The following is an 11,710-nucleotide window of genomic DNA, read 5'->3' as shown; positions in this document are numbered from 1 at the left end:
TGGAAGATTTATTATTATTTATTATTATTATTATTATTATTATTATTATTATTATTATTATTATTATTATTATTATTTTATTACAAGTCACCTTCAAATTGTGTGTGTATGAAGCTGGAAATCTCCACAGATGAGCATGTGACACAGTGTATGTCTGTGTGTAATAGGTATTTTAGATAGGATCGATGTCTGTGCCTATACTTTAATAAAGGCAGTACCACTCTCCACCTTATAGGCATTTCAACTGCGTGGGACACACAGCATGTGAATCAGTCTCAGTCATTTTCCTCCTTAAATCCCCATCTTCTAGGATTTACTGAAATTCATATTGGCTGCCTCTGCAAGATAAATGTAAATCACATTCCCTTATATTTACTATTTATCAGGATGCAGCAGCTCACTTTCAGCAGGAAATATCTCTCACCCGCACACAAACACCCTTGCATTTAAATAGCATTTTTATTGTCCGCCATAGCCTTTCATCTGGGCGTAGGGAGAAGAGCTGCCTCTCCAGGGGAGAGAGTTGGAGCAAGAGAGGAAGGTGGGGAGAGAGAGGGAGAGAGCAAAGCACTATTGGCAAGGCATCATGGGTATGACAAAAAGCCAAATGGAGGGAAGGAAGGTTGGTAGGTGAAAAATAGATTATGAATACATAAAGCTCCGACCAAAAATATTTTGGAATGAAAAAGAAAATGGCTTCACTTGGGTGCTCGGGAGACCTAAAAGATGGAATGAGCAACAAATGGCTCAGGTACACAGACGGCTCGGAAGCTGCAGTACAGTCTCAGCTACAAGCAAAAGAGGCCCTTATGTAAAGCCGTGGCTATGACAATGATTTGCTCTATGAGTGGAATCCTTTGGTTCTTTAAGGTGTCTTAAAGCTTCAACTTCAGACTGTTAAATATTAGTTATGTCATCCTTCACAAAGCATACAGAATTCAGATACAAGTCTCTGCAAGCTGCAGAAACAAACCAGGATACATTATCTGAAAGGAGCGAAAGGCCAACGCAACACGAGGACGACCACAATGTGTGCAGAGGTACATTTATGGTGTCACAGACGCAGAATCTTTCCTCAGAGTTCAAAAGTGTTGCAAAACAACAGCAAACACTAATAATCTGTACAGAAACAGTATAGCCAGTGGATATGATTTACAGTCCCTGGATTTTCTTGGCAGCTGCCAACAGCAGGTCTCTTTTTTCTGAAAGCCTCTTACATCTTTTTTTATACTTGCCAAATTGAAACAGTATTTGTTTTAATGGGAGTTCTAATTAACCAGTATGTATTCCCCCTCTTGCTCTGCGAGTGGCTGAGCTATGAATGCAGGCTATGTGCTCATCCCCTTTGATTTGTTGTCAGTGGAGCCTGCCAGCTGACACAGTGCCCGGTGAGAGGCTTAATGCCCAAGTTTTAATAATGTGGGGGACTACATGAATCTCCCCCTCTCATTGGTATTCAGGTGCAGAATGTCTTGTTAGAAGTCAGGGAGGGAGGCGGAATGAAGCCAGAGCTCCAGATTGTTCCGTACATTTTCCCCTCTCCATTTTTTTTTTTTTTTTGGCAACGGCAGAGCTCGCTTCTTAAAAATAATTCATCCCGTTTTTAAAAGAAGCGTCTGCGCTAGCTAATGGAAGAGCAGCAGCACAGTTTGGAGTCTCCCCTGGCTTATCTCTCTCAGACAGTTGTGGGGAGTCGCTGGTGAGCATGGTGTCAGTGTGCGTGGTACGGTGCAGCGCCGCGCGGGCAGGCAGGCCTGGGGACACAGATCAAAGGGAGGCAGGGGTGAGAGCCGCTCTGCCTCTGATCCCGTGTACGTGTGTGTGTGTGTGTGTGTGTGTGTATGTGTGGAGGCCCGGCCCACTCACACAGCCCAAAGGCCCTCCTCAGATACACACACACATCCTTGTCATTCCAAAACACACAACACTTTCATAAAACTGCAAAACAGAAAAAAAGTTCCTCACAAAACTTTGTGAACTTCCTTCATCAAAACAGCAATAAAATCTCTGTCCACCGAACCTGTGGTGTTCACCTTGCACCATCATGCCTCTTTATCGTGCTAAATAACCTGTGAACACCATACAGCATCACTTCAAAGCACTCAACAGTGCAATTCTCGCTGTTACTTTGCAAGAGAAATGCGTTTTCTCCTTTTTTTATCACCTGGTGTCATTATTTCTCGAAATTTCTCTTGAAGAGTGAAACCAAAGCTCTGCCACTGAGCTGCTCTCACATGGCTCCAGTCAGTGCAGTTGTTTTCTTTCCTCTCCCAGCAGGTGTCCCTGTCATGCAATAATGAGGAATTCAGCCCAAATGTTTCCCCACAAATGCAATGTCCATGAACACCGCTTCTAAAAGGCTCTTTAGAGTTTCCTATTACCAGGTTTTGTTGGAAAATATACAATATTCTTGAGAGATGACTGTAACGGCCTCTTCAGTTAAAGGAAAGCTGTCTGTCCAAAGCAAATATTGCTTATTTGTTTTCTAGCAAGAGTATGCTAAATTTGTATTTGAAGCATCATCATGGCCATTTAAAAGGCAGAGACAAAGTACTAAAAATGAGAAAGGCCATAATAAAAAAGCAGACATAAGCTTAAATCTTCAGGTAAAGATAGAAAAATACTGGAATGCCTGTCCTCCATGCCCTTGCCTTTCCTTCTTTATAAAACCTGCTGTGCCGCTAAATGAAACAAGACCAACAACAAAACACACTTCTGGTTTTTGCCCAACCATGCACAGCTTCACTCTCACCACCCCTAATATACTGCCTCCCTTAACCAGCCAAACACGCTGTATACCCCACAATGACAGCAACCAGTTTGAGAGTGCATGGCTTTTCCACCGCCTGTAATGGGAAAATGTGTGCTGTCGGGATAGGTTATGGGATTGGGATGGACGCGAGCTCCTGTCGGGACTGCTGAACGCTGCAGGATTCCATTACAGACTTGGCACCTCGCCACCGCAGCCCATTTACTGGGAATCAGAGAATTTTTGTCAATCTTTACAGCAACAGCTAGGCCATCAATGCCAGACACTTGAAGAAATAGCTTGCACATACCAATGCACAAGCATATCTTCTGCAAACAGATGCTGTCTGTAACTTACAATATCAAATTCTCATTTCCATCTCGATAGAGAGTCTCTTTGTGTTGCTTTTTTCCATTACAGGGAAGGGAAAACAGGAGGGTAAAAACATGCTGTGAGTCCTGAAAAATAAACTGTGAGGTATCGAACGCGGGTCGATAATCAATACATCAATTAAAAATAATTTTCCAAAGCTGAAACTAATTTGCCGTTTGAGTGAAATTTGTTTAAATGCAAAGACAAAACAGGGTCAGACTTGGACAAGGTATACTTGGTGTTTATTGTATGGGTTTTCTGTGTAAGTTTTATGTTGTTAGCCGCATGTTGGTACAGAGAGAGAGAGAGATGAGGGCTGTCCAGCCCAGCAGGACGCTGGACCACAGAGTGAACTCTGATTCTGCTGTCAGTGTGAACATTCATCTCCATGCTGAGAGACTGATAGGAATGCCACACAGCATTCTGCATGCATTCAATACATTTCAATTCTGTGTGGCGCAAACATGGTGTGACACATCAAAATATCCACACCAAATGCTTATGTCCCTCTAAAAAAAAATTTTAAACACGAAAATTCACAATTTAATTTTTGAATAAATAAACAATTGAAAAACAAATAAAATACATTTCAGGTGCCTTTTTAAAAAAAAAAGAATTTAATCAAACCCACTTGATAGAGTAATTGAATAGTGGGAATCCATGCTGTACAGTTGCCCAAAGGCTCCTGTCCTAATCCTCACTATGACAGGAAATGTTTAATATCCCAACACATTCTTGAATGACTGTGAAGAGAGGGAGAGAAAGCGACAGTGTACCCCATGCCAGTATTAGAGAGAGCCATTAATGAAAAAAAAAAAAAAGACTCCATGTTCCTGGTGTTTTTCTGCAGGTTTGCAGGGAGAGCATTAGCAGTTAAAGCCCCTGTGCCACGATTAACAATCAAACACGCTGTGAGCCTCCATGTTATCCTCCGTCGCTCCAGCAGGAGAGAAAATCTCTTTTTTGTCACAAAATCCTTAATTCTTTCTTCTCCGAAGAAAGAGGGTAATACCAAGAATGTTTCCAATCTGCTTTGAGAAATATTTGAAGAAAAAAAAAAACTCCCAATAAAACATGTGTGAACGACGGGGTAATTGTGGACAAATGCAGCATTGAAATTCATTTTCAACTCTTTACACACCATTTCAATCTTATTTTCTGCCTGTTAACCACATCTTGTTGGTGAGGGTGGGCAAGACTGGCCAGTATTGATGGGTAATTGTGTATAATTCACTCCGTACACACGATTTGCATCAATACAAATCATTTTTCATTCTGTGCTACTTAAGGCTCAACCCTTACCATAGAGTCGCATTTAAACGCTCATTAATGGAGGTGTCCAAAGAGGTTAACATGTGAAATCTAGCGCATTTCAGAGGAGGATGCAAACAAACGTGCACATAGCAGCAAAGGAGGATGAGAAGAATGGGTAGAGAAGAGATTTTTGGGCTTCTATAGATTTAAACTGCAATTAGGAGCCCCAGGATCCTAAAGAGCCTGGGTAATGTTCTTCTTTATCATGACATGAGAGCATGTGAAGTGACCAGCAGGATAAACCTACAAGAAAAACCTCACATGCAGAGAGCACATCGCCTCTGTCGCTTTGCCTGGAAATCATGCAGTAAAGAGATGAGGAAAATCACACATAGGACTGGAGTCTTCCAGCTGCAGACAATTACGTGAAGAAGATTATGGGTCTACATTTATAAGCTTTAGCTAATTATTTCATCTGCATGTGTTCTCACTGCGCTGCGCAGGATTTAAATGTCCCAGGAAAGTCGAAAACCGCTGTTTGGAGCAGCTTGAGTACTTGCGGTACTATCAAGATGAATTTTAATTTGTTGATGTTAATCCAATTGTTTTACAAATGTAGCAATTTGGAGTAGCTAAAATAAATCCAGGGCTTTGGAAGGCGAACATAAAAGCCCACACTGGCGGTTATTTTGCTGAACACGCTGTTTCTGAATTTTAATTTCAGTCAAATACAATTACATGACGAACAGTGAGAGGAGGGGGAGGGGATAGACTGAAGAATGTGAACACTACCTATATGTGGGGACATTATATATACTTGCAGATATACTAAGGTAGAAATTGTTTGGACTGACCTGTGGGGAGAGCCCGTTGCCGACTGGGTTCATGTGGTTGCTGGATGCCGAGGGGCTCATGAAAGTATCAGAGTAGCTAGAAAAGCTGTGGCGATTGGATGAGAGACCATAAGCAGAGCTGCTGTCAGCACTCAAACCTCCCTGGTGCATGGATGATGGAGGCAGGGGTTGGGGTCTGTGCAATGTGCTGCCCTCTGACACCAAGAACAACACAAACAGTGCACAGGTAAGAGAGAATCAAGGGGAAAAGTACTTCAAATTCTGTGCTGAAGCTAAACAAGAATAAACAGTAGCCTCAAGATTTAAGCTCAGTAAGTCATAAGTCATACATTAAGTTTCCTTCTTGCAAATTCTTTAGCATAGAAAAAAATGTCTTTTTATATGTTGAAAGTGTTTCGAAGAACAGAAGTGACTTGTACTTGTAATGAAGATGAAAATAAGTAAAGGCTTGTTTCTGTTTCACTGTGACAAAGATGTGACTGTAAACATAACGACTGGCTTATATGGTGCACATGGTTCATATGTAATTTATAATGTTATTCAACATTAAATATGACATACCACAAATAAATAGGACTAATGTAATTTTTTACCAAAATTTGATTAAACTCACAAATCATGCTGTATTTTTCGGAAATATTTTCTGAGGCTGTGTGCACAAGTCTCGGTCTTACCCTGCGATAGCGTGGTGCTGGGGTAGCTGGAATCTGGTAGCTGGTACGTAGGTAAAGTTGGCATCCCTGTGGGTGGGAATCCTCCAGGAAGCAGGTGGTTGAAGGCTGCTAGCTGATTGGCCCCAGCCTGTTTGCGCCACCGGGCTCGCCTGTTGCTAAACCACACCTGAAAAAGAGGAAGATACACACAACTTGAAATCAGAGCTTCAAATTCTTTGTTTTTACTCAGTTTTAGTTTTGAATGTTGAGTCCCTGCAGGTTACAAGTTGTTTTTGCTTTATTTTTCTCTCACTTAAACTCCATTTATGTTCGCACTGTGAGCATTTGACTGCAGTAGACTCTCAGTAGAGTCTGCCGGCTCCTGCCACCTGTGATTAATCTGCCAGTTAGTGTGAGTGGTGGTGCTGGTGGTATTTGAGAGTCTGCTGTCCCTGTGGGAGCTGCCATAGAGGCTCAGTGGTCCGTCCCTGTTGTTCTTAAGGGACTGAAGCTGTGATCTGTGTAAACAGGCTGCCCTAAGCCCCCTTTAGAGGGAAGAAGTCATTTAAAGGTCAGATGTAGGCAACTAACCTCCACAACACACACCTCAAGTGTGTTTGTGAAGCTATTAGATGCTTTGAGAGAGGCCATCACTTTTCTGGAGATGGAGAGACACATTAAGCGGTATATTACCACTGTGCTGTTTTAATGTGGTTGTTTTTAAAGCTTTAAAAGTCAGTTTGAAGAGAAAGAAAGTGTTTTAACTTTTGAGTCGAGACACCAAGTTCTAAAGCCGCAAATGGCAAAATGCTCACAAATGAACAGCACCAAATTCCCTGAATGAAAGGGGGAAAAAAATAGGACTCTTTTGAACCGCAAAGATTTACACATTTTAAAAAGGTTTCTGCTTCAACAAAACATGAATATAATCAGGCCCTTTTGAAAAGAGCCAGCAACCTGTTCCATTTAACCAAGACAAGGCCCGGGCTTCACTGTGTGCTAAGGGTTGAAGGACATTGATCTATGCCTCGCACAGGCAATTCATCAGAGTTTAATACACTGTCAGTGCAGTTCATCTACTGTTGTGTTTCAAACGGCCGGGGCTATTGTGAGAGCACATGAAAGAGGGGGACAAAAGCCCCTCCATACGCCACAGAGAACAGTGGACACAAAGAGGGGGCGTCCCTTTTAAACAGGTCTTAAAGAGGGACACTTTCAAGGGGACTTACACAGCAACATACTCACTGCTTTTTGGGGGCTGCCTCTTTTTGTACACACAAACATACATATAAACTCGTATAGGCCTACAAGGGATCTCAGCCAAACAGAGATCTTAATTTGAATGTGGTTCTTTTCACACACAGTCACTGCGTCTGCAAAGACCAGGTGATTTTTTTTTGCCTATAGCTCGGTTTAGTCTTGAGCACTCACTAGAATGAGAATGGGGTGCAACAGGCGATGACTGTGTTGGGCAAACCTCAATTATGCAACTGGAAAACCAACAGGAAATCTTTATCTCAAGCCTGATCGCTTCTAAGGACTCTGTTTGAATCCCTCAATCAGCTATTCCAAAACAAATGTGGTGAGTGGCTCCAGTGAAATTTCTGCTATTGGGATGTAGTGGAGCGTGGTCCAAGGTCTGAACTAAGCTCCTACTGGGCCAGACAAACAGCTGCCTGGTCCAGGGGAGGGGGCACGGGGGGCACACCCCTTTCTTCCACACACTCCCCATCACCCCACCCCACAGTGCCACTTCACCTCCGACCTCATCCACTCACCCCACCCCTCTTTTATGTTCACTTTAACTTCCTTACCCCGTTGTCCTCCAAGCTTAGGAAGGAGGTGTTCCATCATGGCAGACACAAAACTCTTTAACGTTGAAGTCCGCCTTTTGCTTTCACCATTTCCCTTTCTTCAGTGCATTTTCGCTTCCTTTTCCTGCAATCTCTCACTCCTAACTTTACTGTTTCTAGTGCATGTGTACATACCACTAAATTATTTTGTTCTACAACATGAGGATTGTGGTTTTATTTGATGATAATAAAGCACTAAAGTAGTAAAGTAAAAAAGCACTTTGTGTCTCATGCTCCAAGCCATTGTTGATTTTCTCAATATTAAACCAAGACTCTGATCTTTCTTTAACCCTCAAGCAGTGACCATAAAAATGTTGAATTGTGCATTAGTTGCTGTAAGCAATGTCAATAAACATTTAGCTGATACCTTCAGTATGAACATTTTGCATTGACATTAACGTTTCTATTATGTTGATTCTTTCAAAAATGTATTTGCTGTTACAAATTCATAGCAGCTGCCAGAAAATTCTGAAAGAGAAAAGTCAATGAAGCGCATCCTTATAATTTATTGGAATTTACAGTATTCTCAGGCTTTGAAGAGGCTTTCTTCGACATTAATACACTAAACTTGCCTAAACTACCAAAGAGGCTGCAGCTGTATTGAGTTAGTGTGAACAAAAGCCGGGTGCAGTGTTTTAATATATGTGCCACTTTGTCCAACAATCGTCAGGCTCTCAGCAGAGACGGGGATAAACATGTACACAAGTGGCAATGCACATGCGCACAAGTGCCCATATGCTATCACACACATGCATACATTGCGAGCACACTCTTACACACATATTCACTCGCACGCAGACTAACACACAGCCTGAAGCTGAGGATTTGAGGCTGCGCTCTGGAACCTGATCACAAAGTCACCTTGGACCATAGATTCTTCTCTGCTCTCCCCAATCCGGTTTAATTCTCTGCAGTACAGAGAGCTGCAGCGCTCGTCCATGTCTCCCCTATCTACCTACAAGTGTGCCACAGAATTCATGTGGCTCACTTCTGTTTTGTTTTCACGGACTAAAAGGTTTCCCTCGATCCAGTGCACTTGGAAACGTCTGCGCTACATCTCTGAATGGTTATGGAGAAAGTTTTGAGAGGCAGGGACGATGGAAGAGCAGTAACTCATCTTATAGAAGTCAAGCTTAGCCCTGCTTGTGAAACAAAAGAGGAAGGTCTTGAGGAAGACATACTTGGAGGATGGTGAAGACTGTTGTAGAGCCTAAGTAGAAGGGGGTCTTGTTGTAAACCTCAGAACTTGCAATTGGATAACAATCCTGCAATAGGCACCAGCCACGACATTCACAGTTTCAGTCTCCGGTTAAAGTCTGGTGGCTTGCTTTAATCTTCCATTCACTCTCAGCCAACAGAATCGATTCCTAGCGATCAAGTGGCATTTTGCATTTTCTTATCGCTGATCAGTGATAATACACACTCCAAACAGCGTAAACGTGTGACACTGCACTGCAGTAAAAACCTCTCTCTGTTGCTTCTCTTAAATAGGATCACTCATATTTCAGAATTCCCCGCTCAGACAATCCTCCATGAATTATTTTGTCAAAGACAAGCGCTGAATATGTGATGCCTTTCAGGAGCCAATTTGCAACATTCGGTAGATGAATACCAAGAGCCGAGATAATGACAAAACAAAATGTGCTGCTGACTTCATATCCACAAAAACACAGAGGGGTGATGCAACCAGCCTCAACATACAAATCCTCTTCTGTCTCATACCACGCAATGCCCTCCCTTCCCTCACACCTCCTCCTCTTCTCTCCTTCCCCTCTTCTTTCCCCTCTCTCTCTCTCTCTCTGATTCCCTCCCTGCTTGCCTTCCAGACTGGCACTATGCTAATTAAAGTAGCTAGGAGTGTGAATTTGAGAGGAGAGTGGGATTAGCTTGATAAGTATCAGGAGTACAGAAGCACTGTACCAAAGTCATTTAAATTCTAATAATAAGAAACTGTTAGAACATTCACACTGATGCATTGCAACAATTTCTCCCCTACAATCTACACAAATCCTATTTATTCCTTTATGAAACATAAACCCATACTGGCGGGAATACAGTTGCCTGTTGGGTTTGGTTGTCACCACTCAGCTCCATTGTGATTTTCTCTCTTGCCCCTGGTACTCAACTGATATTATAACAATCAGGAAACTGTGTATTACCTCCTGATACCCCCCTATGGGATTATATTTTCACTCGCTATGTTGAAAACTTGTTTAAAAGCATCAGTTTGAGTTTGAAGTTGCCTGTACTGGTCTGTCACATAAAACTATGAGGGCCAGAACATAGGATCCATATAGGTCGTTTGCCTGTGCTCATTCCATGCATCAACAGGCCAGCACAAGCCACAGATAAAGAGAGAAACTTTTTACCAAATTGATTTGCACGCTTCGTAAAAAGCAATGCTTATACCTTATTAGATTCCACTAAGTATAATAGCTACATGCAGAATGTTTATTGGTAATGAAAGAGGATCTATGTGACAGATTCGGTAAAGTGAGCCGGAGGCAGCATGCTGAGATGATGAGCCTCAGTCGAGACTCAGGAGTCACTCTCTTAAAAACTTCAGTCTAAATAGAAGAGAATGTAATTTGCTTCATCTTCATCATATTGCCTGCACTGCCCCCCCCCTCCCCCCACAGCGCTACCTTGCTCATTGTGTTGTTTCTCAGTATCAGTGTTTGTGGTGCGTTCGCTTTCTTTTTTATGGTCTCTTTCTGGTTTTTCTTATATATGGTCTTGCGGTGCCTTGGCTGTTCTTTTTTCGTGCACGGTCCTGTCTTCGGGATTCACCTTTGCTTGGCTCTCTCTCTCGAGTTTACAGCCTGCGGCCACTGGACTTTCCTGCACTTGCACTGTGTCAGTTGGTCTGAACTTGATGATCTGTGGCTTGTGTTTGGGCTCAGCTCGCAGTGCAGCGCTCGTAGTGTCTTCTTTTTCCGCGTTTTTTTTTTTCGCAGTTTCATCGTTCTTGTGACCTGCTCTCCACTTCTCTCTTCTGCACCACTGCATCTGTTTGATGGTGCTTATAAATAAAAATGTTGAATTTTAATGGACATGTGAATGTGTATGTTGTTTGTAAAATGTAAAAACCACCGCTGGGCCTTGCCACAATAGGTGCCCAAAAAGGCCTATCATAGGGCAAAGGAAGAGAGGAGACCCTTTGGCCTGAGAGAAAAGCTTTCTCCCAGCCAGCAGCTGCAATGACGCATCTTCCAGATGTCGTTCACAGACTAACCCGGTGTTCAGGGCTTGAGAAAAGGAAGCTATAAGATCAGGGGGTGTGTGGTGCTCCACCAGTACTCATATTTTAACTTGAATTTTGTGTCCCACCAGTCATGGTGTTCACTGTCATCCCCGTTTGTCATTAAACACATGGTGATAATGTGGAAGCAGTTTGTTCCAGGTTGCATGGCAGAGGTAAATGTAACCTATGTGAAGTGCAAGTGTGGCTGCTCCCACCGCCACAGCCCGAAAAGCTGTGTTGTAAAAATTAATACTGCATCAGATTTCTTGTGGAAGTGATGAGTGTTTGGCCTTGGCGCTAACTCCACAACCTAAAACCTCATCAAACACGATGCTAACTCTCCCTTGTGTCTGGCCTCCCGCCTGCGCATTTTAGACCCTTTCACCATCTATCTTTATCAGCCCCGCTGGCCCCTTTTAAGCAGAGCTACCAGCGCTCCTTCAACCACCATCGAGCACCTGCCAATCGGTTTTATCACGCCCCAACTGACAAATTGTGGGATATGATCCGTATCTCTCACAATGTAGTTCCAGGCTGTCAAAAGTGGGAGGGCGATAGCTGCCAAGTCTACCTTAGTCTCTGCTCCGCTGATGCAGGGTGGTGCCTGCCACTTTCCATCTGATAACCCCTCAGTTTTACAGGGCCAGGCCAGCAAAGCCATTCCATGAGCTATTAGAGAAGAAGAGCATCATTTGTGTCCGTTCCTCCTCCTGGGGGGTGGACCAGGTGGG

The 11,710-nt window shown here is 43.0% G+C and overlaps 1 protein-coding gene across 2 annotated transcripts in view; it reads right to left on the bottom strand.

Annotated features, from left to right (window-relative positions):
* pax7a (paired box 7a) overlaps window positions 1–11,710 on the bottom strand; it is a 44,279-nt gene that overhangs the window by 8,339 nt on the left and 24,230 nt on the right. For both annotated transcript variants that reach the window (XM_035662375.1, XM_035662374.1), the window contains exons 6-7: window positions 5,904–6,069; window positions 5,230–5,423 (exon numbers count right to left, since the gene is read on the bottom strand). In XM_035662375.1, coding sequence (XP_035518268.1) covers window positions 5,230–5,423; window positions 5,904–6,069 — 360 coding nt within the window. The remainder of the gene's footprint in view (window positions 1–5,229; window positions 5,424–5,903; window positions 6,070–11,710) is intronic.

Source organism: Morone saxatilis, unplaced genomic scaffold, assembly GCF_004916995.1.
Source record: "Morone saxatilis isolate NCDOM2014 unplaced genomic scaffold, NCSU_SB_2.0 Contig18, whole genome shotgun sequence".
Classification (NCBI taxonomy): domain Eukaryota; kingdom Metazoa; phylum Chordata; class Actinopteri; family Moronidae; genus Morone; species Morone saxatilis.
This window is presented reverse-complemented; position numbering and strand designations above follow the sequence as displayed.